At 47.6% G+C, this 27,882-nt stretch overlaps 2 protein-coding genes across 4 annotated transcripts; both read left to right on the plus strand.

Moving 5' to 3' along the window:
- Positions 1 to 16: 16 nt before the first annotated feature.
- On the plus strand, positions 17 to 7,617 carry PEX11B (peroxisomal biogenesis factor 11 beta). 3 transcript variants are annotated; one of them, XM_003268100.2, is made up of 4 exons: positions 17 to 307; positions 1,125 to 1,240; positions 1,925 to 2,126; positions 6,402 to 7,617. In XM_003268100.2, exons 1-4 carry the CDS (start codon positions 252 to 254, stop codon positions 6,805 to 6,807), a joined length of 780 nt encoding a protein of 259 aa, XP_003268148.1. In that variant the 5' UTR covers positions 17 to 251; the 3' UTR covers positions 6,808 to 7,617. The 3 variants fall into 3 exon arrangements, with proteins under 3 accessions (XP_003268148.1, XP_012355804.1, XP_004090005.1); XM_012500350.2 differs by having other exon boundaries at positions 214 to 303; XM_004089957.3 differs by lacking the exon at positions 17 to 307 and adding an exon at positions 416 to 986.
- Positions 7,618 to 8,794: 1,177 nt separating this feature from the next.
- On the plus strand, positions 8,795 to 27,195 carry ITGA10 (integrin subunit alpha 10). The gene is made up of 30 exons (XM_003268095.3): positions 8,795 to 9,017; positions 10,904 to 11,015; positions 11,215 to 11,324; positions 11,541 to 11,632; positions 11,857 to 11,971; positions 13,603 to 13,730; positions 14,209 to 14,357; positions 15,484 to 15,634; positions 15,826 to 15,991; positions 16,126 to 16,199; positions 16,419 to 16,563; positions 16,778 to 16,926; positions 17,164 to 17,307; positions 17,449 to 17,652; positions 18,256 to 18,386; positions 19,106 to 19,272; positions 19,369 to 19,511; positions 20,200 to 20,313; positions 20,523 to 20,608; positions 20,770 to 20,911; positions 21,084 to 21,176; positions 21,336 to 21,412; positions 21,565 to 21,654; positions 22,070 to 22,154; positions 22,326 to 22,439; positions 22,711 to 22,791; positions 23,029 to 23,142; positions 24,771 to 24,866; positions 25,132 to 25,245; positions 25,543 to 27,195. The coding sequence occupies exons 1-30, from the start codon at positions 8,942 to 8,944 to the stop codon at positions 25,606 to 25,608; spliced, it is 3,528 nt and encodes a 1,175-aa protein (XP_003268143.1). The 5' UTR covers positions 8,795 to 8,941; the 3' UTR covers positions 25,609 to 27,195.
- Positions 27,196 to 27,882: the final 687 nt, after the last annotated feature.

A 27,882-nucleotide genomic window follows, 5' to 3' on the forward strand; every position in this document is an offset into this window, starting at 1 on the left:
TACGGCTGGAGGCGTGCTAGGGAGTAGAGATCGTCTGATAAGGGGACGCTCTGACGGAGACACGCATAGTAATACGCAGATGGAGGCTCAAAAGACACGCGTTTCGCGTCCTGAAATTCCGCTTCGAGGGCCAAGCTTTCTTTTCTGATATTGTTTGTCCCTCGCGAGGCACCGTTGGGTCGCGCAGGAGGCGTGACTAGAGGCGGGAAGTGGGGCGGGAGCAGGGCCGCGGAGCCTGGGCTGCGGCTGTCATGGACGCCTGGGTCCGCTTCAGTGCACAGAGCCAAGCCCGGGAGCGGCTGTGTAGGTGCGGCCCGAATAGGAATGGGGGTGGGGCGGGGGAGGGATGGGCAGAGGAAGACTCTAGTGAGGCGAAGTCAGTTCAGGCTACAGGGGGGTCAAGAAGGGTCAACTCTGGCTACGGGGGCCCGAACGGACCGTGAGGCGCAGATTTGAGCCGCTGTTGAGATGATTCCTTTCCGTTCGCGGAAGAGATGGGGAAACTGAGGCATGAGTGGGCCAGCGGGGAGGCCGCTCAGGGTTGCTGTGTCCACATAAGACCGACAGTGTCCTCACTGGGCGGTGATGGAATGAGGAGCATTCGCCCCACGGTGGATAGCCCCGGACTCTGCCCCCAGAGCTGAGGAGGCCCTCCTAGTTTCCATGTCCCCACACCGTGCTGCCATTCGGGAACTCCTCTGCCTCCGCCCTGGCGTTTGGTCTCCATTCAGCTAGAGGGCCTTGAAATCTCTTAGTTCACCTATTCTGAGGAATAAAATGCCCTCCAACTGTCTGCCTCCCCCCTCATCGATCACGTACATGCTAACGCTGATGTGCTTGTGATGGAACTCTGCGGCCTGCACTGGCCCCATCAGGCCTCATCATTGTCAAATCTCTTATTTGCTCAACATTCAATAGTGCTCCCCACCCCTTTCTAGACTCTTTTTTCTCCTTATGCCTTTCCCTTCCTCTGGCCTGGAGAAATGGTGAGATATGGGCATGGAGGAGGAAGGGGAGTGTTCTCAAACTGGGAAAGGGGGAAGTCTGTCTGTGCCTTTTGGAGGATAGTTTTGAGCAGAAGGTTAGGGAGGTCTCCACCTTACTTTGCCTGCCCTCTCCTCTAGGGCCGCCCAGTATGCTTGCTCTCTTCTTGGCCATGCGCTGCAGAGGCATGGAGCCAGTCCTGAGTTACAGAAACAGATTCGACAACTGGAGAGCCACCTGAGCCTTGGAAGAAAGCGTAAGTAACTCTGTCTTTCCTTTTATCCCCCAACCTTTCCTCCATCCCCAGCTCTCCTTCCTTTGTCCCTCCTTCCTGTACCCTCTCTGCCTGTTCTTCTTTCTCATTTGGTTCTGCACTTACCCTCTGCATGCGTCCAGTTGAGATAAGAGAGCAGGGGTATGGAAGTAATTAGGAGGATTGGAGAGAATGGGTCAAGTTTGAGAAAACTAAACTGGCACAAAAATTAAATTTGAAATTGAAAAATGAACTGTTTCTGCTCTTTATTTTTTATTTTTTTGAGGCAGAGTCTCGTCCAGGTCAGAGTGCAGTGGCGCAATCTTGGCTCACTGCAACCTCTGCCTCCCAGGTTCAAGCAATTCTCCTGTCTCAGCCTCCTGAGCAGCTGGAACTACAGGTGCCCACCCCCATGCCGGGCTAATTTTTGTATTTTTAGTAGAGATGGGGTTTCACCATGTTGGCCAGGCTGGTCTCAAACTCCTGACCTCAGGTGATCCACCCACCTCGCCCTCCCAAAGTGCTGGGATTACAGGCTTGAGCCACTGTGCCCAGCCTGTTTCTGCTCTTTAAAAAAATTGTTATTATTATTGCTCAACTTTTGCCCTCTTGCTTTCTCTGTTTCTGTTTCTTGCTATCTGCCTCTCTACTTACAAATCCTTGCTTTCCCTTTCTAATCTCCACAAGTTCTACGCCTGGGTAACTCAGCAGATGCCCTTGAGTCAGCCAAAAGAGCTGTTCACCTATCAGATGTTGTCCTGAGATTCTGCATCACTGTTAGTCACCTCAACCGAGCCTTGTACTTCGCCTGTGACAATGTCCTGTGGGCTGGAAAGTCTGGACTGGTTCCCCGTGTGGATCAGGAGAAGTGGGCCCAGCGTTCTTTCAGGTTTGATATCCTGTTCTCCTTCAAGATTTTTTTTTGTAGCCTCTATATTGCGTAGCTTGTCTTATATGAGGGAAAGATATCTTAGGATCTTCCCAGAGTATATGAGTCTTGATCAGTCACTTGGCTTCCAATCACTTAGATCTTAAACTATCGGAGAATATCAAATGGGGGGAGATGGAAGACAGATGCTCTTCTATAATGAATGACTAATATTGTGCAAGGTAAGATATTGTATCACTTTAATTGTGCTTCTATACCACAGGTTATTCCCCCTCACTAACTGCTTACTCATTCATTCCAAAAATATTTATTAGATGCTTGCTGTGGGGCAGGGGATAAAGCAAAGAGCTAAACAGATAATGTGCCTGCTCCCATGCAGCTTCTAGTTTAGTGGGGGAGTTAGATACTACAATGAATAACTTCTCATATATATTTGTGGAAAAGTATGCGGTATTATGAAAGACTATCACAAGGGGAGCTAATTTAGATTGAAAAATCAGGAAAAAACTCTTTGAGAAATTAATATTTTAGTTCAGACCTGATGTCTGAGTAGGAGGAGTTAGACAAAGCCAACAGTAGCAGAAAAGACATTTCCAAATGGAGAAAATCGCACATTCTAAGTAAGGCTTTGAACTAAGAAATTCTCTAATTCAGGGAATTAGAGAAATAGAAAGAAAGCCAGTGTGATTGACAGTATTGAGTCCATCAGTTCAAATTTGAGAGATAGACAGGCACCAGATCTTTCATACAGGGCCTTTTAGGCAATGTTAATGTTTGTTTTATTTTATCCTACAATGGGACATTATTGAAGGATCCTGAGCAGGGAAATGACATGATTCAAATTGTGTTTAAAGGACATCTCTTTTTGAGATGTTGAAAATGGATTGCAGGCCGGGTGCGGTGGCTCACGCCTGTAATCCCAGCACTTTGGGAGGCCAAGGTGGGGGGGATCACGAGGTCAGGAGTTCAAGACCAGCCTGGCCAACGTGGCAAAACCTCTTCTCTACTAAAATTACAAAAATCAGCCAGGTGTGGCAGCGGGCGCCTGTAATCCCAGCTACTCGGGAGGCTGAGGCAGGAGACTCGCTTGAACCTGGGAGGCAGAGGTTGCAGTGAGCCGAGATCGTGCTATTGCTCTCCAGCCTAGGTGACAAGAGCAAGACTCCATCTCAAAAAAAAAAAAAAAAAAAAGAAAAGAAAATGGATTGCAGTGGGTCAAGAGAGGAGGAGATGCCCTAATACGAGCAAGAGATGACGTTGGCTTGGACAAAGGAGGTAGCTGACAATAAAGGTAGAGAGAAATATGATGTGGGAGTAAAATTCTCTAACATATTATCTGTATTGTTTTTTGTTTTCCTATGATTGTACTTTTTCATTATATTAGCCTTCCTTTTCCCTTCATCTTTCTCAGTGATTTACAACTTTAACATGGCTTATGATATATGAGGGGTGGGAGCAGAGGCATGGCTGGAGCAGTATGGAAAAGCAGCTCCCTAAAGGAGTCTATATATTTATTCATTTCATCCAACAGATACTTACTGAGCTCTTACCATATGGTAGGCACCAGTGTACATACAGGGATACAGTGGTTAAAGACAAACAAGGCCAGCCAGGCACGGTGGCTCACGCCTGTAATCCCAGCACTTTGGGAGGCCAAGGCAGGCGGATCACCTGAGGTCAGGAGTTTGAGACCAGCCTGACCAACATGGAGAAACTCCGTCTCTACTAAAAATACAAAATTAGCTGGGTGTGATGGCGCATGCCCGTAATCCCAGCTACTCGGGAGATTGAGGCAGGAGAATCGCTTGAACCCGGGAGGCAGAGGTTGTGGTGAGCCGAGATCGTGCCATTGAACTCTAGCCTGGGCAACAACAGTGAAACACCATCTCAAAAAAAAAAAACAAGACAAACAAGGCCTCTGCTCCTCTGGAACTTACCTTGTAATGGGATGAGATAAACATAAATAAACAATAAATTAAAATATCAGATACTGGTAAATGTTATGCAGGAAATTAAAACAGCGTTATGGAGTACAGAGTAACTGACTTAGTGCTTTAGATTTAGGGATAAGGGAAGGCCTCTCCGAAGAGGTAATATTTAAGCTCACACCTGAAGAGCAAGAAAGAGCTAGCTATGTGAGGGTTTTGGAGGGAGAATATTCCAGGTAGAGGGAATAGGTAGTGCAAAGGTCCTAAGGCAAGAACAAGCTTGATGGGATTAAAATGTAGAAAGAAACCAACATGGTTGGAGCATAATGATTGCAGGAAAGAATGATACAAGGTAAAGTTAGGGGGGTAGGGACCAGATGTTGAGTCTGTAAGCCTCTCTAAGGCATTTATATTTTATTATGAATGTGACAAGAAGAAAACCATGAAGAGCTGTGTTTTTTTGTTTGTTTATTTGTTTTTGTTTTTGTTTTTGTTTTTGTTTTGAGACGGAGTCTTGCTCTGTCGCCCAGGCTGGAGTGCAATGGTGCAATCTCAGCTCACTGCAACCTCCATCTCCTGGGTTCAGGTGATTCTCCTGCCTCAGCCTCCTGAGTAGCTGGGATTACAGGCATGCACCACCACACCCGGCTAATTTTTGTATTTTTAGTAGAGACAGGGTTCACCACGTTGGTCAGGCTGGTCTCAAACTCCTGACCTCATGATCCACCCGCCTCAGCCTCCCAAAGTGCTGGGATTATAGGCGTAAGCCACTGCGCCTGGCCAACCATGGAGAGTTTTAAGAAGGGAAGTAATGATGTGATTTATGTTTATGCTAGCTATTATATGAAAATAGATTGTGGGGGGTGGGGGCAAGAATGGCCACAGTGAGACCAGTTAAAACACTAAAGCAGAAGTCCAGACAAGAGATGTTAGTGGCTTAGAGTATGGCAGTGGGATGTGATAGAGAGATGTGGTTGGTTGGATTCAGGATATACTTTGAAGGTAGAACAAATTATTGAGTACAGACCACCATTGTCAGATTGGATTACAAATAAAAAACATGGATTTTTTACTGAAGAAATTTATAATTTAACACATTTGGCAATTAAACCTCTGGGCCTCTTTTTTTTTTTTTTTTTTTTTTTAAGGAATAGGGATTGGGTTTAGATCACCTTTAATATGTTTGAGTCTCTGAAACAACTGAAATTTGTTCTTTCAAAACAAGTTTGCCTCGTTAAAGGTCAAGTTGAGAGAGAGAGAGAGAGAGAGAGAGAGAGAGAGAGTGTGTGTGTGTGTGTGTGTGTGTGTGTGTGTGTGTGTGTGTTGCCAAGTGGAAAATGAAATTTGAGATTGACCTTGGAAGATTTCATGATGCTCATGAAGTTTAAACCAGGATCTTAAGGCGCACATAAACATGCATTAGTTACAGAATGGTGGGAGGACTTTGTTTCTTCATTTTTATTGGGACATAATTGACAAATAGAAATTACATATATTTAAGGAGTTATAGCTCGATGTTTGTACATGTATGTTGTGACATGATCACCACAGTCAAGCTAATTGACATATCCATCACCTCACATAATTACCTTTTTCTTTTATGGTAAGAACACTTAAGATCTACCCTCCTGGCAGATTTCAAATATACAATACAGTATTGTTAACTATAGCCACAATGTTGTACATTAGATCTCCAGAACTTATTCATCTTGCATAACTGAAACTTACACGCTTTGACCAATATCTTCCCATTTCCCTCACTCCCCAACCCCTGGCAACCCCCATTCTTTTCTGTGCCCCTATGAGTTAGCCTTTTTTTTTGAGACAGATGTCTTGCTTTGTTGCCCAGGCCGGAGTGCAGTGGTGAGATCTCAGCTCACTGCAACCTCTGCTTCCTGGGTTCAAGCAATTCTCATGCCTCAGCCTCCCAAGTAGCTGGGATTACAGGCGCTGGCCACCACGCCTGGCCAATTTTTGTATTTTTAGTAGGGATGGGGTTTCACCATGTTGGCCAGGCTGGTCTCAAACTCCTGACCTCGGGTGATCCACCTGCCTTGGCCTCCCAAAGTGCTGGGATTACAGGCATGAGCCACCACGCCCAGCCTTATTTTAGCTTCCACCTATAAGTGAGATTATGCAGTATTCGTCTTTCTGTGTCTGGCTTACTTTGCTTGGCATAGTGTCCTCAAGGGAGGACATTTCTAATGGGGTAATAGCATTCACTTTACTTCTGATGATCTAATGTGTAATTTCTTTGTGCTACAGGAAAAGAAAATGTTAAAATGTGATGTTGGATATGTTAAGTAGGTATACATGCCCTTACTGACCCTTTTGCTCTGTGTATCAGGTACTATTTGTTTTCCCTCATCATGAATTTGAGCCGTGATGCTTATGAGATTCGCCTACTGATGGAGCAAGAGTCTTTAGCTTGTAGCCGGCGACTGAAAGGTTCCGGAGGAGGAGTCCCAGGAGGAAGTGAAAGTGGGGGACTTGGGGGACCAGGGACTCCGGGAGGAGGTCTGCCCCAACTGGCTCTGAAACTTCGGCTGCAAGTCCTGCTCCTGGCTCAAGTCCTTAGAGGTCATCCCCCACTTCTGCTAGACGTGGTCAGAAATGCCTGTGATCTCTTCATTCCTCTGGACAAACTAGGCCTCTGGCGCTGTGGCCCTGGGATCGTGGGGCTTTGTGGCCTTGTGTCCTCCATCCTGTCTATTCTCACCCTAATCTATCCCTGGCTACGACTCAAGCCCTGACCTTCCGGTACAGGTTAAGGAGGGGACCTGAATTGGTGAGATGGAATCTTAGATCATCCCCCATGTACCAGCCTCATTCGAATTCTACTCTTCGGTTAAAGTTAGAAATTCAGAGGTTTAGGGGTGGAGGAAGAGCTTTGGGGAAGATGAGGTAAGGAAATGTGACTTGAAGTTAATAGGATGTCTCTAATTTCTAGATGTGCCTGAGCTTCTGTTCTTTTCCTCTTTCTTTGTCTGTGTCTGTCTTGAATGTACTTTGTGTCTCTTAACTCTGTTTAAGGTTCTGTGTCTATGCATCTCTCTCTGTTTCTTTTTTTAACCTTCTCATTCTCCTATCCAGGGATTTAATCAGCAGAATTACTTTTTGGTAGGGGAGCTATAAGGTTTGGCCTGTAAGGTTCTAACTGCCTTCTTTTTTCTCCCAGAAGTGGCTTATGGCAGATTTTTCCTCCTTCAAACTCCAAACATAATTTTTAAGACTATGTGCCAGTGGACTCTTCCCTCATATCTCTGCACCACAAGTTGTCGGATGTTTCCTCTTCCTCATGTCTACCTCACCAACCTCGCTCATGATTTGGCCCTTATCCTTCCTTGTACACATACCTTCAGATTTCTGCTTACACTTTGATTTCAGAGCTTTATTCCCTAGTCTGTTCTTACCCCCTTTGTCACTTATTCAGAATGATGCTGTGTGTAGCATCTTGCTGTAAATCCTGTACAATGATTCTGTGTAAATAGCTGTGGCCTATGCCAATAATGAAGAGCAAGCCTTTCAGGTAAGCACATTAAAGTTCAGTTTGCTCATCAACATTTGGTCTTTTCCCTCATTTTTTGGTAATTTGAGACCCCTATTCCTGTCACTGTGGTTTGGGTTTTTCTCGGGATTAGCCATTAACATCACCCACATTATTTTTATTGAGCACCTACAGTATGTAAAGCAAAATACTTAGTGGGCATCCAAAAATCTAAGAAGCTCCACACTCCCAACTTTAAGAAGTTTATAACCTAGCTGAGGAGTTGGGGTGGCAGAGGGGTGATCTAACACTAAAGTTATTGTCCTGGCTCCACAAAGCACATCTCATACCAGTTCAGATATAATCCCTCTAAGAAGTAGAATGCCATATGACAGCATAGGCTAAGAGCCAAGAACAGAACTAAGTGGAGTGGGGCAGGTAAGGATTTGGAGCTGTGTCTTCACAAGTTGAGATTCTCCTGGGTGGGTAGGGAAATGATACCACTGCTATCAGCTCTTTCATTTTCCATATTCCAGGTTGAGATAAATAAGGTTAGGAAGTGAAAAGAATCTATCGGCCAGGCATGGTGGCTCACGCCGGTAATCCCAGCACTTTGGGAGGCCGAGGCAGGTGGATCTCTTAAGGTCAGGAGTTCAAGACCAGCCTGGCCAACATGGTGAAACCCCGCCTCTACTAAAAATAAAAAATTAGCCAGGCATGGTGGCATGTGCCTGTAGTCCCAGCTACCTGGGAGGCTGAGGCATGAGAAATGCTTGAACCTGGGAGACATAGGTTGCAGTGAGCCAAGATTGTGCCACTGCACTCCAGCCTGGGTGACAGAGTGAGACTCTGCCTTAAAAAAGAAAAAAAAAAAAAAAAAGATTCTCAATCTATCTCCTATCTCTCGGCTGGGTGCAGTGGCTCACTTTGGGAGGCTGAGGTGGGAGGATTCCTTGAGTTCAGGAGTTCAAGACCAGCCTGGGTAACATAGTGAAACCCTGTCTCTATTCTCAATATTAATAATTTGTCTAAAACTTTTAAACAAAAGTTTAAGATTATTTTCTTAAAAAAAGAATCCATCTCCCACTCCTGTTCCAAATTTGAGGAAAGCATTATTGACTTGGCAACAATAAACAGAAAAAAAGAAATAGCAGAAATGGGCAAAAAAAATATGTTCTCTGTATATAGAGATGAGGCCTCCAGGGGGCAGCACCAAGGCAGAGAAGTAGACTAAGATCGCTCAGTCCTTTCCTTGGTCTGGGGCTCCCCACAGTTCCCCACCATCACTCCTCCCATTCCTTCCAACTTTATTTTTAGCTGCCATTGGGAGGGGGCAGGATGGGAGGGAAAGTAAAGAAAACAGAAAAGGAGAGGGACAGACAGAGGCCAGAGGACTTCTCATGCCGGACAGAAACCGATCAGGCATGGAACTCCCCCTCGTCACTCACCTGTTCTTGTCCCTGGTGTTCCTGACAGGTGAGGGAAGTTAACTTCTTGGTTTCTGGTGGGAATGGGAGATATATAGATTGTTTGGAATTGGGACCATTAGAGTTAAAATTCTTTGGGATTTAGGTTAGGAAGCAAACACTGGTTCTACATTTCTTGTATGTGCTTCTGTGTCCTTGTGCATTTTTATGCCCTCACATATGACTGTTTGAATATTGAGACTGGCACGGGCTAAAGCTGCCTAGGACCTTGTGTAAGATTTGTATCTGATAATAATTATTATAATTATTTTTTAAAGATAGGGTCTCACTTTGTTGCCTAGGCTGGAGTGCAGTGGTGCAACCACAGCTCAGCAGTTGGGACTACTAGGTATGCGCCACCACACACAGCTAATTTTTTTTTTTTTGAAACAGGGTCTCACTCTCACTCAAGCTGGAGTGCAGTGGCATGATCATGGCTCACTCTAGCCTCAACCTCCCAGGCTGAGATGATCCTTCCACCTTGGCCTCCCGAGTAGCTGGGACTATAGGCACGTGCTACCACGCCTGGCAAATTTTTTTTTTTTTTAGAGACAGAGTTTTGCCATGTTGGCCAGGCTGGTCTTTAACTCCTGGACTCAAGCAATCTGCCCCCACAGCCGCCCAAAGTGCTGGGATTACAGGCATGAGCCACCATGCTTGGCTGAGATTTATATCTAAATATATAAAATCTTCATCCTAAGCCCTATAGGGGTAAGGAGACAAAAAAGAAATGTGATGTGACCTTCCACGTGGCTAGTCTGATTCCTATTATCCCCTCCCTAACTTCTTACCCTTGGTGGTCCCTGGGGCCTGAGGCATAACTAACTATGTGGTCAGAACTCTGGGTTTATCTAACCAATGAGCTGCAGTTTCTGGTCATACAGCCCTGCCAGTTTTCTGGATGCAAAACTGCATACAAAACACCTTTCTGAAAATGAGCATAGTTTGGGAGAAAGCTATAGCCATTGGTAATGGTGAGGGGGTAGCCTGAGAGGGGGTTGCTTAGAAGTACAGAGTAAGACATAGTTGGGGAAAGGACCATGGGAAGGACAAGAGGCCTGGAATTTTTCCTTGGCAGTGCCCTGTAATCATTGTTTCCTAAAATACCAGCTCTGATTTTAAAGGCATTGGGGTCAAAAGGGAAGATCAGCCAGGGTCGGGCACCTTTAGAGTGGGCTGAAGGCTGAGGAAACCATGGAGGTAGGCAGGGGACCAGTTGGGAGAGTAGATTAGTTAAAAAGGAAGCAGGTTGTGGGAAACTTCAGGGTGATGGGACCCTTGGAAAGGATGGATGGCAAACTATGTGTGTGGGCAGGCAAGTGGCCCCACCCAGTTAATTACCACTGAGATTTCCAAGGCTGGAATCAACCAGGAACCTAGACATTGGAAAAAGACAGTAAGTGTGACAATGACACTGAAAGTCAGGAAGAGATAAAGAAGGAGAGAGCCAGACATGCAGTGCTCCTTAGCTTCCTTTCATTCCCCCTATCTTAGGGAGAATTGGAAGCAATGGTTGTTCTGGGGATACAGAAAGGCCCTCTCCCTCTTTTGACCCTCACAGTTTGTTGAGGAGAGTGTGTGGGAGGAATGTTGTGGAAAAGAGTAACTTGACCTTTTCAGACATGTCTGTGAATGAAATTTCAGGGGTGGGAATGGAAATACAGCTGTACATCAGCATGGCAGAGAGCCACAGTTTAGGCATCTGGACACAAACACAGGAAGGGAATCATCTTTGCCTGGAGCTCTGAGTACATGACACTGAGTGAGGCCAGAAAAGCTTATGAGTGAAAAAGCAGGCAGACAGACTGAGATTAAGACGCTTCCTCACAGCTTCTCTCTGGCTGTGCCTCTAGCCATTCACTACCTCATAGTAACCTTATGATCCTGGCCCCACAGGTCTCTGCTCCCCCTTTAACCTGGATGAACATCACCCACGCCTATTCCCAGGGCCACCAGAAGCTGAATTTGGATACAGTGTCTTACAACATGTTGGGGGTGGACAGCGATGGTGAGGAAGAAACCAGCATGCCAGGGGATTGGGACTGTAGTAGTGCTAACAAAGGGGAGGCAAGATAGATGGGACTCTAAACTAATCTGGCCTTTTGAAAGTGGCTGGGGCTCTAAACTTACCACCTCCATGCTCTTTCCCTTTGGCCTATGTCAAGGGTCATGTTCGCCCTATGCTTACATTCACATCCTCTTCCCAGGATGCTGGTGGGCGCCCCCTGGGATGGGCCTTCAGGCGACCGGAGGGGGGACGTTTATCGCTGCCCTGTAGGGGGGGCCCACAATGCCCCATGTGCCAAGGGCCACTTAGGTAAGAAGATGCCTGACCCGTCTCCTCCTAACCCCTGACCTTGATACTCTAGAAGGTTCAACTCCCTATACCTCAGCTTTTTCACGCCTAAAATGCACATACTCCCTGCCCCCAATCAGATACCAACCCCTGCTCATTCTCCTCCAAAATCACATGAATTCAAGCACCCCATCTATGACCCCATGATTTCATTCTCTTCCACCTCCTTCCAACCAGGTGACTACCAACTGGGAAATTCATCTCATCCTGCTGTGAATATGCACCTGGGGATGTCTCTGTTAGAGACAGATGGTGATGGGGGATTCATGGTGAGCTAAGGCAAGGGTGGTGGCAGTGTCTCTGAAGGTCCATAAAAGAAAAAAGAGAAGTGTGGTAAGGGAAAATGGTCTGTGTGGAGGGGTCAAGGAGTTAAAAACCCTAGAAAGCAAAAGGTAGTTAATGTCAGGGAGTAGTCTTCATGCCTCCTTCAACTGGGAGCATGTTCTGAGGGTGCCCTCCCAAGCCTGGGAGTAACTATTTCCCCCATCCCCAGGCCTGTGCCCCTCTCTGGTCTCGTGCTTGTGGCAGCTCTGTCTTCAGTTCTGGGATATGTGCCCGTGTGGATGCTTCATTCCAGCCTCAGGGAAGCCTGGCACCCACTGCCCAACGTGAGCCAGAGGAAGGCTGAGTACTTGGTTCCCAGAAGGAGATACTGGGTGGGAAAAAGATGGGGCAAAGGGGTATGATGCCTGGCAGAGGGTCTGCATGGCTATCCTCATTGCTACCTAATGTGCTTGCAAAAGCTCCATGTTTCCTAACAGATTAGAATTCAGACTTCTGGCCAGGTGTGGTGGCCCACACCTGTAATCCCAGCACTTTGGGAGGCCAAGGTGGGCAGATCACTTGAGGTCAGGAGTTCAAGACCAGCCTGGCCAACATGGTGAAACCCCATCTCTACTAAAAAAAAAAATACAAAAATTAGCTGGGCGCGGTGGTGCATGCCTGTAATCTCATCTACTCGGGAGGCTATGGCAGGAGAATCTCACTTCAACCCAGGAGGTGGAGGTTGCGGTGAGCCAAGATTGTGCCACTGCACTCTAGCCTGAGTGACAGAGTAAGTGAGACTCCATCTCAAAGATAATAATAATAATGATAATAATAATAATAATAATGATTCAGACTCCTTATCAGGAGTCCATGATCTGGCCTGGTGCAGTAGCTCATGCCTGTAATCCCAACATTTTGGGAGGCCAACGCAGGAGGATTTCTTGAGGTCTGGAGGTTTGAGACCAGCCTGAGCAACATAGAGAGACCCCATCTCTACAAAAATAAAAAATAAAAAAATTAGCTGGGTGTGGTGGTGCATGCCTGTGGTCCCAGCTACTCAGGAGGCCAAGGTGGGAGGATTGCTTGAGCCCAGGTGGTCCAGGCTGCAGTGAGCCACGATTATGCCACTACACTCCAGCCTGGGCAACAGAGTGAGACTCTGTCTCAAAAACAAACAAAATGGGCCGGGCGCAGTGGCTCTCGCCTGTAATCCCAGCACTTTGGGAGGCCGAGGCGGGTGGATCACGAGGTCAGGAGATCGAGACCATCATGGCTAACACAGTAAAACCCCGTCTCTACTAAAAATACAAAAAATTAGCCGGGTGTCGTGGCGGGTGCCTGTAGTCCCAGGTACTCGGAAGGCTGAGGCAGGAGAATGGCGTGAACCCGGGAGGAGGAGCTTGCAGTGAGCCGAGATCACGCCACCGCACTCCAGCCTGGGCAACAGAGTGAGACTCCATCTCAAAAAAAAAAAAAAAGTTCTCTACCCACATGCCTTTCCTAATATTCTCTTCTCCTTAAACATTTTCAGTCTTCATAGTTGCTACCATGTTTCATTCCCCACCATCAGAACCAATCTGCTTTTGTTCCCCCACCATACAGTCATTGCTATGTTCCTACGTAGCATTTAATTCCTTCTTGTTTTTTAGAACACTGTATACATAAATTATATATATGTATATAAATGTGTACGTGTGTGTGCGTGTGTGTGTGTGTGTGTGTGTTTATATACCTATATATACATATATACATATATATACATTTATATATATACTTACATACACACAATTACTAAAGATTACTAAAGGAATATTTTATTAATTTCTACACTTAACCAGAGCCTGGCACAGTACCTTCTTTGCATGTAAGAAGTGCCTTATAAATGTCTAAATTGAACGTGTCCTCCTGTGACCTCTTTCCCTGGTTGCCCCCAGCTCAGTGTCCTCTACCTCAGTGTTCCTCTTCCTTCTAGGCTGCCCAACATACATGGATGTTGTCATCGTCTTGGATGGCTCCAACAGCATCTACCCCTGGTCTGAAGTTCAGACCTTCCTACGAAGACTGGTAGGGAAACTGTTTATTGACCCAGAACAGATACAGGTAAGAGAAGGCAATATGAGCTGGGCGCAGTTGCTTGTGGCACCTACTTAAGAGGTGGAGGTGGGAGGATCCCTTGAGGCTAGGAGTTCAAGACTAGCCTGGGCAATACAGTGAGACCTCATCTCTAAAAATATGAAAAAAAAATATCCAGGCATGGTGGCATGCGCCTGCAGTCCCAGCTACTCAGGAGGCTGAGGCAAGAGATCAATTGAGCCCATGAGTTTGAGGCTGCAGTGAGCTTTGATCACATAACTGCACTCCAGCCTGGGTGAAAGAGTGAGACCTCATTTCTTAGAGAGAGAGAGAAAGGCGATATGGATGGGCTTGGAAGGGGAGAGACAGAGAGGGAAGGGATAAATGTAGGTGTTGTCTTCAGTAGTATCCACGTGTTCATCTCTTCTCTCTTACATACTTTCTTCTTCCTCCTCTCCCCGCATCTCACATACATACATTTCATTTGAATGCGCTTTATTCCCAGGTGGGACTGGTACAGTATGGGGAGAGCCCTGTACATGAGTGGTCCCTGGGAGATTTCCGAACGAAGGAAGAAGTGGTGAGAGCAGCAAAGAACCTCAGTCGGCGGGAGGGACGAGAAACAAAGACTGCCCAAGCAATAATGGTGGCCTGGTGAGGCACTGGGAAGAGAGGTGTGGGAGGCTAGAGCAATGAAGGCTTAGAAGAGTTAAGGCGGGGCCAGGCGCGGTGGCTCACGCCTGTAATCCCAGCACTTTGGGAGGCCGAGGCAGGTGGATCACCTGAGGTCGGGAGTTTGAGACAGCCTCACCAACATGGAGAAACCCCATCTCTACTAAAAATATAAAATTAGCCAGGCATGGTGGCGCATGCCTGTTCGGAGGCATGCTACTTCGGAGGCTGAGGCAGGAGAATCACTTGAACCCAGGAGGTGGAGGTTGCAGTGAGTCGAGATCACAACATTGCACTCCAGCCTGGGCAACGAGAGCAAAACTCCATCTAAAATAAAATAAAATGAAATGAAATAAAATACACAACATTGCACTCCAGCCTGGGCAACGAGAGCAAAACTCCATCTAAGATAAGATAAGATAAAATAAAATAAAATAAAAATCTTTCCCTTAAAAAAAAAAACAAAGAAGAAGAAGAGTTAGGGTGGGTTTGGAGTGCAGTGTGTATATCCCAAGATGTCTTGCATACTTCTTTGTATGTACACTAATGGTACACAGAGGAAGGCTAAGTGGGCTGTCATTGCACTCCCTCTCACTGCATTTCTACGAAGTGTCTATGTCTGTGTCTCTCCATATTTCACAGACAGAAGTCTCTTTCTATCCCTCCACTCCAACGATGATCCTGGCCCACAGGTTCTCCACTACTGATGTCCTAGCCCACGTTCCAAACATGATCCAAAACTCATCTCTAGGGGCACAGTGGTAAAATGGAAACAAAACAAAACAACTCATCTCTGGGAGAAGTCCCTGCCCAGACCATTCTCTTCCGTTCTATATTTCCTTAATATTTGTCCTCCTAAGTGCAATATTTGTTGAATGAATCTGAGTGTATGAATGTTGTACTTATTTGGACTGATAAGCTACTCTGTATGTTCTATGATATTCAAACATTTGAGCTCTCACTCCATGCCATCTCCATATTAAATACTCAGGAAATGGCCTAAAAAGCAAGATGCCTGACCTCAGGGAAGTGCTGATGTTAAATCGTGTGTGTGTGTGTGTGTGTGTCTGCATACATCTGATCTCACCTTACTCCTTTGTCTTCTCAGCACAGAAGGGTTCAGTCAGTCCCATGGGGGCCGACCCGAGGCTGCCAGGCTACTGGTGGTTGTCACTGATGGAGAGTCCCATGATGGAGAGCAGCTTCCTGCAGCACTAAAGGCTTGTGAGGCTGGAAGAGTGACACGCTATGGGATTGCAGTGAGAATTCACCCTGGATCTGGAAGAGTTGGGGAGTGGCAGGGGGGCAGTGTCTTGTGAACTGTCCAAGGACTGGGAACTTGAGGAAAACAAGGGCATTAACTACTTCCCAGACTTCAGCCACATCATGTTAGTTGGCTGTGTTCTGTACCAACTCTAACACCTCATTCCTTGATCTTATGACCCCTTAGGTCCTTGGTCACTACCTCCGGCGGCAGCGAGATCCCAGCTCTTTCCTGAGAGAAATTAGAACTATTGCCAGTGATCCAGATGAACGATTCTTCTTCAATGTCACAGATGAGGCTGCTCTGACTGACATTGTGGATGCACTAGGAGATCGGATTTTTGGTCTCGAAGGTGAGGATTACTCTGGAGAAATGGACAGGGCAGGAGAAGTTCTGGAGTGTGGGTGGGGCTCTGGAGTGAGTTCAGTAGGTCAAAGGGGAAACTGTCTTCCCCTGATATTGTCTCAATGTTTTCTCATGACCAAGGGTCCCATGCAGAAAACGAAAGCTCCTTTGGGCTGGAAATGTCTCAGATTGGTTTCTCCACTCATCGGCTAAAGGTTGGACAGATTGACCCCTTCATTATTTCTCCCATTCTCTGACTCAGATAACTTCAACCGCAGGGCCCTCCAGATTCCTCCTTTAGCCTCCATGCTCACCTTCCCATGCCTTTCCAACTGAGCCCAGCAGACCTTCAGTGATCTTTTCACTCCTGGAACGTTTTTTTCTCTTTATTCCCCACTGTCTTCTCAGTGACCCCATCTGCTTCTGTCCCACAGGATGGGATTCTCTTTGGGATGGTGGGGGCCTATGACTGGGGAGGCTCTGTGCTATGGCTTGAAGGAGGTCACCGCCTTTTCCCCCCACGAATGGCACTGGAAGACGAGTTCCCCCCTGCATTGCAGAACCATGCAGCCTACCTGGGTGAGCAGCAGAGAGTTGCAGAGGATTTACAGGGTAGGGGAGGAAAAATACATCCCTAGTGGGGGCGGGTATGAAATACTCCCTCTTAACTCATGCAGTTTCTCACTGACCTCTGGCTACTTCCCTTGGGACCTCCCACTATGCCTTTAGGGAAACCCCCTACTCTGGACCCCATCTTCTTTTCCTTTACCTCTGTTACTTTGCCCACTTCTAGGTTACTCTGTTTCTTCCTTGCTTTTGTGGGGTGGACGCCGCCTGTTTCTCTCTGGGGCTCCTCGATTTAGACATCGAGGAAAAGTCATCGCCTTCCAGCTTAAGAAAGATGGGGCTGTGAGGGTTGCCCAGAGCCTCCAGGGGGAGCAGGTAGGGCATCCAAGGAAGGGTGGGACCTTTGGATTCCCAGGGACCTCCGGGCTGTTGGGGAGGAATGTGAAGTGGGTAAGAGAGAGGCCTCCAAAGTCTGTGCGGAATTCTGGTTGGCAGAGTCTGTCAGGGATGTAAGGAGCAGACTGGCAGGCTGGTGAGTGCTTCCCACTGAGTCCACTTGTCTACAGTCACCTTCCCTTTTCTCTGGGGTCATAATCACCCACCATTCCCCAGATTGGTTCATACTTTGGCAGTGAGCTCTGCCCATTGGATACAGATAGGGATGGAACAACTGATGTCTTACTTGTGGCTGCCCCCATGTTCCTGGGACCCCAGAACAAGGAAACAGGACGTGTTTATGTGTATCTGGTGGGCCAGGTGAGACTTGCTGGGACCCCCCGCCCTGGACTTGCGTTGTGGGGGTGGAGGGAGGAAAGGAGGGAAAGTGCACATATTTGAGGGTTTGCTGAGAGGTTGGGGCTGCCAGATTAGCATCTTCTATCTTCTCTCCTCCACCAGCAGTCCTTGCTGACCCTCCAAGGAACACTTCAGCCAGAACCCCCACAGGATGCTCGGTTTGGCTTTGCCATGGGTGCTCTTCCTGATCTGAACCAAGATGGTTTTGCTGATGTGGCTGTGGGGGCGCCTCTGGAGGATGGGCACCAGGGAGCACTGTACCTGTACCATGGAACCCAGAGTGGAGTCAGGCCCCATCCTGCCCAGGTCAGGAGTACCCAAATAAAGCAGGGGCACAGTTGTAGGAAGAGGAGTAGGGGGGATGCTCTTTGCTTGTCAATAGTCCCCTTGGCTTGAGACCCAAACTGAACAAGTGCTTTTATTAGTAGGCAAAAACATAAGGCAGTGGACAGGTTGCTGAACTAAGAACTCCTGAACACAGGCAAGTTTCTCTTATTCCCAGGACTGACGGGAGGATTATAAAGAGCAAGGCACGGCCGGGTGTGGTGGCTCACACCTGTAATCCCAGCACTTTGGGAGGCCGAGGCAGGCGGATCACCTGAGGTCGGGAGTTCGAGACCAGCCTGGCCAACATGATGAAACTCTACTAAAAATACAAAAAATTAGCCAGGCCTGGTGGCGCACACCTATAATCCCAGCTACTCAGGAGGCTAGGGCAGGAGAATCGCTTGAACCTGGGAGGTGGAGGTTGCAGTGAGCCAAGATCACACCATTGCACTCCAGCCTAGGCAACAAGAGTGAAACTCCATCTCAAAAATAAATAAATAAATAAATAAAAAGAGCAAGGCAGGAGGCCTGAGAAACTAGGTATATGGGTCCCTGCCTCAGTCTCCTCTCTCTTCCTCTCAGAGGATTGCTGCTGCCTCCATGCCACACGCCCTCAGCTACTTTGGCCGAAGTGTGGATGGCCGGCTAGATCTGGATGGAGATGATCTGGTTGATGTGGCTGTGGGTGCCCAGGGGGCAGCCATCCTGCTCAGGTGAGGGGTCCCAGCTCAGGTAGCAGTGGACAGCATAGCATAGCTGTTAAAGGCAAGGGCCTTAAAGTCACAGACTGAGATTTGGGTTTCTTGGTCAACTTACTCTGTGCCTCCATTCCTAGTTTATTAAATGACAATAGTAATAGTACCTACCTTATAGGTTTATTGTGAAGATTAAATGAGATAATCCATATAATGATTTTAACACAGTGCCTAGCATATAAGTGCTTATTGAAGTGAATCTAGGGCTGGGTACAGTGGCTCACACCTGTAATCCCAGCACTTTGGGAGGCCAAGGTAGAAGGATCATTTGAGGCCAGGAGTTCAAGACCAGCCTGACCAACATAGTGAAACCCCGTCTCTACTAAAAATACAAAAAATTAGCTGAGCATGGTGGTTGGCGCCAGTAATCCCAGCTACTCGGGAGGCTGAGGCAGGAGAATCGCTTGAACCCAGGAGGCAGAGGTTGCAGTGAGCTGAGATCGCCCCACTGCACTCCAGCATGGGCCACAGAGTGAGACTCCATCTCAAAAAAAAAAAAAAAAAAGATCAATGACACGAATCTATTATCTGACTTCTGTCAGAGGGTTCGGGGGAGGGTGACATGTGCATTCAGCTCCTCCTTCTTTGTTTTGACCATGGGGAAGCAAGCACTGGGCTTGCACTTCTCAGAGGGCTTATCTCCTACTGCTAGAATTTCTTTTCCACGCTGTTCCCAGCTCCCAGCCCATCGTCCATCTGGCCCCATCACTGGAGGTGACCCCACAGGCCATCAGTGTGGTTCAGAGGGACTGTAGGCGGCGAGGCCAGGAGGCAGTCTGTCTGACTGCAGCCCTTTGCTTCCAAGTGACCTCCCGTACTCCTGGTCGCTGGGATCACCGATTCTGTGAGTGACTAAAGTGCATCACAGGCAACTCTCAATTCCTTGCATGCCTTCCTCACTAGACCCCTTTCCACCCTCACTCTTGCCTCCTTCATTCAGACATGAGGTTCACCGCATCACTGGATGAATGGACAGCTGGGGCACGTGCAGCATTTGATGGCTCTGGCCAGAGGTTGTCCCCTCGGAGGCTCCGGCTCAGTGTGGGGAATGTCACTTGTGAGCAGCTACACTTCCATGTGCTGGTAAGGAGAAGGCAGTGCATCAGGGCCTGAGAATGAGGAGAAAGCTGGGTCAGAGGAGGAATTTCAGCTGAATCAGCAAGAAAGCCAAAGCTGGGAAAATGAGATGATTCAGACTTTGGAGTCAGGGCTGATCTGGGTTTGAATCCTAGCTCTGCCATTTACCACCTATGAATTCTGGCAAGTCCAACTCTCAGTTTTCTTGTCTGCAAAGGGGTGATAATAATAATAACTATATCATAGGAGTTGTATTAAAATTAAATTTAGCCGGACGCAGTGGCTCACGCCTGTAATCCCAGCACTTTGGGAGGCTGAGGCGGGCGGATCACAAGGTCAGGAGATCGAGACCATCCTGGCTAACATGGTGAAACCCCATCTCTACTAAAAATACAAAAAATTAGCCGGGCGTGGTTGCGGGCGCCTGTAGTCCCAGCTGCTCGGGAGGCTGAGGCAGGAGAATGGCCTGAACCCAGGAGGCAGAGCTTGCAGTGAGCCGAGGTGGTGCCACTGCACTCCAGCCTGGGTGACAGAGCGAGACTCCGTCTCAAAAAAAAAAATTAATTAATTAATTAATTAAATTTAGTAATACAGTTAAGATCTTAGGACAGTGCCCAGCGCACAGAAAATGCTTCATAAATGATCACTACAATTATCACAAGATCCTTGACTCTGTGACTCTGTTTTCCTTCAGGATACATCAGATTACCTCCGGCCAGTGGCCTTGACTGTGACCTTTGCCTTGGACAATACCACAAAGCCAGGGCCTGTGCTGAATGTGGGCTCACCCACCTCTATACAAAAGCTGGTCAGCAGTGCCATGCCCTGCCCCTTGCTCCCAACACTGCCTTCCTTCAAGAGAAAAGGGAGGGAGGGAGAGGACATGAGATCATGGTGAAATCTGACCTGGGCTCCTCTAATCAAAATATACCCACTTTTGTCTTTTCACTTTCCCCCTATTCTATTTCTTTCCTCCTTGCTTTCCTCTCAACCCTTAGCCCCTTCCCTTTCTTCCAGGTCCCCTTCTCAAAGGATTGTGGCCCTGACAATGAATGTGTCACAGACCTGGTGCTTCAAGTGAATATGGACATCAGAGGCTCCAGGTTGGATGGACATGTACTAGGCAAACCAGGGTGACCTGAGACAGACTGGAAGGGACTCGAAGGGCGGGTAGGGGGTTGTTTCTTACCCATGATAACAAAAGTGAGACTTTTGGCACTCCCCTCCTTCAACTCCTGGTCTCTCCCTCATTCATCATTCCCAGGAAGGCCCCATTTGTGGTTCGAGGTGGCCGGCGGAAAGTGCTGGTATCTGCAACTCTGGAGAACAGGAAGGAAAATGCTTACAATACTAGCCTGAGTCTCATCTTCTCTAGAAACCTCCACCTGGCCAGTCTCACTCCTCAGGTGCCCTTGGAGGAGGGGGTGTGGGAGAAGGAAAGAAAGGAGGAGGAAGAAGATTGGGGTATTGGCCTCATCTGTGAGGTGCTCTAGAGAAAGGCTCAGTGTTTAGAGGCTGTGGGTAGGACAGCAGTTGCAGCCCCAGCTCCAGCTTCTATCTCCATTCCCCTGCCCTCAGAGAGACAGCCCAATAAAGGTGGAATGTGCAGCCCCTTCTGCTCATGCCCGGCTCTGCAGTGTGGGGCATCCTGTCTTCCAGACTGGAGCCAAGGTGAGTGGGGGTCTAGGATGAAAAGAGGGCTCTAGGAGGGCAGAGGCTGGGATCTGAGGGTCCTGGGACTTCAGGGAAGGGGGCACACAAGGGCTCCTGTTCCTCTGTAGTTGTTCCATGAGGAAGACTCTACCATTACCTTGTGTCCCCTGCCCCTAGGTGACCTTTCTGCTAGAGTTTGAGTTTAGCTGCTCCTCTCTCCTGAGCGAGGTCTTCGTGAAGCTGACTGCCAGCAGGTGAGAATGAAGGGAACTTTCTTCCAGACCTCTCCTCCTACTGAGTCTTGACTGGAGGGGTAGGGAGGAACAACATTGATTCCTCTATTAACAAAGAAGGGTGTCTTCTGAGGAGGGGTTGAGATGTGAGCTTCTCCCCTCTGACCCTACAGTGACAGCCTGGAGAGAAATGGGACCCTTCAAGATAACACAGCCCAGACCTCAGCCTATATCCAATATGAGCCCCACCTCCTGTTCTCTAGGTATGCCCAGCTTCTAGGTGGGACCCAGTTCTGATCTCAGACTCATACCCTTATGCTGCTTCCCTCCCCTTCCATGTGCCTCAGTGTTTCCAAAAACCCAAGCCCTTGCGGCTGCTCAGTCTTTTTGCCCTCAATCCTATTTATGCTGAATCTTCCCTTTTAAGCATCTTACTTTCCTAGGTATAGGGTTTTGCCAGGCCTTGGGCACTGGAGCTGGGATGAGGGGATATAGGATGTAGCCATAAAGCTTGCATTGTCTGTGTCATATTCTACTTATGTCTTCTCCATGTACCCCCATCTCTTTATCCATGTGCTGGCCCTGCCTCCTCCAAATCCACGTCTGTGTGCTGATCATGTGCCCCTGTGTCTGTGTCATGGCTGTGACCATGTACTTCCTAACTTGGTGTTCACACAGTGAGGCTACCCTGCACCGCTATGAGGTTCACCCATATGGGACCCTCCCAGCGGGTCCTGGCCCAGAATTCAAAACCACTCTTAGGGTGAGAAGATGGAGGGGTCTTGGCATGAGGAGGAGGTGGGGGAACAACAGCTTTGTGGGAAAAGGATGGGAAGGGTCTCTCTTGGATTTTAATGGTATCTAGGGTGAAGGGGAACAAATGAGGAAGGGTCTTCTGTCTCCCACTTCTTCCTATTCCCAACCTTCCTCTTAGGTTCAGAACCTAGGCTGCTATGTGGTCAGTGGCCTCATCATCTCAGCACTCCTTCCAGCTGTGGCCCATGCGGGCAATTACTTCCTATCACTGTCTCAAGTCATCACTAACAATGTGAGTCTGGTCTAGGAGGGCATGGAATCCTGCCGCCTTGAGCTGGTGGACTCACTGAAGCTGGACACCACACCAGCTCCCTATCTGTTGGGCCACTGCTCTTGGGGCTCCTCTCTCTGGGGGGCTTTCTTTTTACACATGTGGCTTATTTGAGAGGAGAAAAAGGGATTATAAGGGAAAGAACTACAAGGGTGTGGGTATGTTCCAACTCAGCCTTGAGTAGCTAGCGCCACCCCATCAGGAGGGTCTTTCAAGTTGGATCTTCCTCTAGGCAAGCTGCATAGTGCAGAACCTGACTGAACCCTCAGGCCCACCTGTGCATCCAGAGGAGCTTCAACACACAAACAGACTGGTATGAGTCACAAGGGGGTGTCCAGAGTGGGAATGCAAGTGGAGCTGGGTGCCTTGGGACAAGGGGGTAGGAACTGGAGCGGGGAAGAAGGGATCTTTCCACCTCAGGGTCCTGATCTGGAGTGGGAATGAAAATGGAGTCAGGTGCCTTGGGACAAGACTGTGTGAACTAGAGGTGGGGAAAGAGGATCTTTCCACCCCAGAGTCTTGATCTGTCTCTCTCTCTCTCTTTTGTTAGAATGAGAGCAATACTCAGTGTCAGGTGGTGAGGTGCCACCTTGGGCAGCTGGCAAAGGGGACTGAGGTCTCTGTTGGACTATTGAGGCTGGTTCACAATGAATTTTTCCGAAAAGTAAGCCTTTCCTTTTCTACTACTCCCCACTTCTGCTCCTTTCTGGAACTTTAGCATAGGTTTTGTAGGTAGACAGACCCACGTTCAAGTTTAACTTTTGCCTCTTACTAGCTATTTGACCATGAGCAAGTTATTTCATCTCTCTAAGCCTCTTTTTCCTAATCTCTAAAATGGGAAGATGATACCAATTTCATGGGGTTGTTATAAAGAATAAATGAATAATGAGCTGGACATATGGTGAACACTCAATGGAAGCTAGTTATTATCCTTGTATTTTCCTCCATTGACCATTCCTTAGTGCTGTATCAATCAACATTTACAGGATACCTAAATTTAATCAGTTAATAATCCATCAAGTTCCTGTTACGTAAAAGGCCCTGTATTAGGTTGACACTGAGGTGAATATCTCCAACATTTAGCCTCATGCCTAACTCATTGTAGGTGCTTAATATATTTTTGATAAATGAATGAATAATTGATATTACATACAGGATTTGTATTGGGGAGTGGTGGGAAGTAAGATTGTATAGGTGAGAGGGATCTAGATTATGAAAGGCCTCTGAAGCCAGGGAGAAATTGAATTTAATATGACGGGTAGTGAGGAGTCAGTGTGAGTTCCTCCTGGGCAGGGAAATGGCATCTTAATTGTAATGGCTGTTTGGCACTAAGGTTGATGTTGTGCTTTCCCATATCTACCTGGAATAACACAAGATCCCTGGGATGTCATCATATGTTTTAGGGAAGTTAAGTCCAATAAACCACCCTTCTCCAAGTCTCTGTCCTTCTTTGGTATCTTTTTTTCATTAGTCTATTCATGCTTTCAACAAAGATTTATTAAGAAACCACTACATGGCTGGGCGCGGCGGCTCATGCCTGTAATCCCTGCACTTTGGGAGGCCAAGGTGGGCAGATCATGAGATCAGGAGATCGAGACCATCCTGGCTAACATGGTGAAACCCCATCTCTACTAAAAATACAAAAAATTAGCCAGGTGTGGTGGCGGGCACCTATAGTCCCAGCTACTTGGGAGGTTGAGGCAGGAGAATGGCATGAACCCAGGAGGTGCAGCTTGCAGTGAGCCGAGATCACACCACTGCACTCCAGCCTGGGTGACAGAGCGAGACTCCATCTCAAAAAAAAAAAAAAAAGAAACCACTACATACTTGGTACTGTGCTATCTACTAGGCACTAAGGACACAAAGGTTAGTAAGGCACAGCCTTTAACCTAGAGGATCTTATAGTTCAGGAGTGAAAAACAGAAGTAAACACCAGGGTTGGTGGGGGTTAGGAGGAACGATTTCCCTAAATCCCAGAGGAGATGACATCTAAACTTCAATCTAAAGGAGGGGTAGAGGTCAGCCAAAGGAAAGAGGAGTAGAATGCATTTCAGGTAAAGCACCAGATGTGTTGATTGTCCTTGGAAAACAAACAGCAGCAGCAGATGTGACCAGGGGTTTTCCATCTATTGCCCTTCCTCTCTTTTCCCATTGGTCTTCAGCCTTTTCTTCTGGTCTTGAGAGCCCTCGACGTTATGCCTCTTGGCCTCAACTTTGCTGTTGGGATTCCAAAGAACTATATCACCTGATGATGGCTCATTTTAAATGTCTTCCTATCCACTTGTTCCACAGGCCAAGTTCAAGTCCCTGACAGTGGTCAGCACCTTTGAGCTGGGAACCGAAGAGGGCAGTGTCCTACAGCTGACTGAAGCCTCCCGTTGGAGTGAGGTGGGGCTGGAGACCGAGTTTGAGAGCTATGAAAATAATGATGATGGGTATGGGGTAGGGCCACCCATGGGCTTTTTCAGAACGAAGGCATCTCCATCAGGCAGCAGGATCCTATTGTTCCACTGCCACCATTCCTGCCTCAGTTTCTTTCCTTTAAGTAGAAGGAGGTTATTTATTCTATTTTGGGGCTGGCTTTGGTATAATGTGGGGTGAGACTAGCTGGGTTACAGGATGCATGTAGAAAACTACTCTTCTTTTCACACAGAGCCTCCTGGAGGTGGTTCAGACCCGGCCCATCCTCATCTCCCTGTGGATCCTCATAGGCAGTGTCCTGGGAGGGTTGCTCCTGCTTGCTCTCCTTGTCTTCTGCCTGTGGAAGGTAAGCACTGCTTTAGTGGGGAGTGTGGAGCATGGTGCCCATGAGTTGAGGGATCCTTGATTATAGCAGAGAGAACAGGATTTGTGCTGGGCAGCTAAGCAGGCTGTGGATGTCATGCCCAGATCTCCTTCACTGTACCCCACAAATGTCGGTTAAATTATTCTAAGCCAAATAAAATAAATTTGAATTCCATTTTTGGAAACAGAACAAAAGTGAAGACCTCAGATAAGTCTGAGAGCTACTGGCAAGGTTCCTAGTCTAGGCATTTGGTGATGACACTTATCTTTTCCTGTACAGCTTGGCTTCTTTGCCCATAAGAAAATCCCTGAGGAAGAAAAAAGAGAAGAGAAGTTGGAGCAGTGAATGTAGAATAAGGGTCTAGAAAGTCCTCCCTGGCAGCTTCTTCAAGAGACTTGCATAAAAGCAGAGGTTTGGGGGCTCAGATGGGACAAGAAGCCGCCTCTGGACTATCTCCGCAGACCAGCAGCCTGACTTGACTTTTGAGTCCTAGGGATGCTGCTGGCTAGAGATGAGGCTTTACCTCAGACAAGAAGAGCCGGCACCAAAACTAGCCATGCTTCCACCCTCTGCTTCCCTCCTCCTCTTGATCCTGGTTCCATAGCCAACACTGGGGCTTTTGTTTGGGGTCCTTTTATCCCCAGGAATCAATAATTTTTTTGCCTAGGTGCCTGACTCCTTTCAGATTCCCTTTATCTTCCCTCACAGTTTGGAAAGGATGAGGGTTATCTTCCTCGATTCTTCCACCCTCTCACCTTCCTGCCTGTTCTCCACTCCACAGGAGGGAGCTGACGTTGGCTTGAAAGAAGTAAAGTCAACATCTGCTGCTTTCCTGTGGACTCTGGTGATTCATAGAGCCGGGTGGGGAGAGTCAACAGGAAAAAAGGAGGGAGGAGGAAAAGCCACAAGAGACATTCTGTACAATTCCAAGGAACAGAGAAGCCTTTAGACAGGCAGCTGCCATCCCCCCTGAAACCTGAGACCTGTAGTGCACTCGACCGCCCTCAGGTGTTGGTGAGACAGAGCTGCCCCCAGGCTCGCTGGGCATAGGCTTCCTGATTCCAAGCCTTTTCTGGGAGCAAAGCCAGGGCCTGGTGCCTGATTTTCTGAAGCCAGGAGCCCTCAGGTGGCTGGAGCTGGAATAGCAGGGAGGACTGGGTCTACCTAGGCAGTATTTTCTCTACTTGCTCTCAAGTCTTATACTCACTCTTGAGCCCTCCTTGGGGCCTGCTTAGAAAGCAGACAGGAGAGAGAGTACTGCTGCTTGATGATGGGAAATGCTTTCACTTTACCAGCTTTGGGAAGCAGCAGCCCCATGGGATCTAAACGCGTGGGGTCTGCATTAAGAAGCCTGCATGGGTGGCATGGGGCTCTGGGGAGCAAGCCCTTACTTGCTCAGCACTGGTTATGTAGCACAAATAGCTCCTAGGAAAATGTTTCTGGGGCAACCCTAGAACCCTGGTCATATTTTGCAGGGTTTCTCTGGTGGAATCAGTTTGCCAGCCCTTGCTTGACGCTTACTGGAAATCTCCAGGTTAATTTCTATCTCTGATCCCTCCCCAACCCACTCCATATTTGGGTCATGGCCAGTAAACGCAGTTGGATTCTTATAGACAACTGGGTAACTTATATTTCTTTGTAATCAAGACGAGATATCGAAGTCAGTTATTGGTCTCCAGAGTGCAGCTCTGGGAGCCTTTTGAAGAATCAGCACTCATTTAGAGCTGAGAAGAGAGAAGACCTGATTGGGTGATTGACTAGCAGTCACAGAACCTGTCCTCCCAGGCTGTTCCTGAGGCCTGACCACAGTATTTATTTTGGCATGTCTCTGGCCTTCTGCAGAGGCCCACCCTCATGGGCATTGTCTCTGTCTCACAGCGGGGTGGACAGTCTATCAGATGGTCAGAACAAATAAAGTTCAGTGTCAAATGACTTTTGGCTCTATATGTATTCCCTAGGATATAGACTGCTCAGTAGTAGTGAGAGGTAGATACTGTTTTGCCTGGGACTTTACAGAGTGGAGTCCCTGGAAGGCAAAGTTAAGAAGTATTTTAAGTGTTTTCTGTGGCTCTCCCACAGGAGATGTATTCTAGCCTCCTGTAATTCTCACCTGCTTAAGTGACCAGAAAGTATAAAGGTCTGGGAAGCACAGAGGCCTAGATTGAAATCCTGTCTGCCATTTATTAGCTATATGGCCTTTGGCAAATCATAACTTCCTTGAGGCTCAGATAATAATAAGAGGCTGTGTATTACAGTGGTTAACGATGAAGGCAGATTTGGGTTTAAATCTAGGCTACACAACTTAAAAAGTCTGTTTGACCTAGGACAGACTTAACTTCTCTAAGTCTTGGCTTTCTCATCTTTAAACCTATTAGGGTCATGAAGACAAAATGAAATAATCCAAGAAAAGTGAGCATTTAGTAAATGCTCAGTAAATGGTAACTATTATTATAAAACTATTTTGTCATAAAATAATCTACCATATCATGCCTTGTGAAGATTAAGGGAGAAAGTATACTGGAGCACCAGGTGGTGGTGTTCCTGCTCTCTGACCCATCTCCCAGATTGTGAAGATGTGTTTCTTCTACGTGCTATTGTCTCATCCGCTAAATCTTGTCC

Source organism: Nomascus leucogenys, chromosome 12 (genome assembly GCF_006542625.1).
Source record: "Nomascus leucogenys isolate Asia chromosome 12, Asia_NLE_v1, whole genome shotgun sequence".
NCBI classification, from domain to species: Eukaryota; Metazoa; Chordata; class Mammalia; order Primates; family Hylobatidae; genus Nomascus; species Nomascus leucogenys.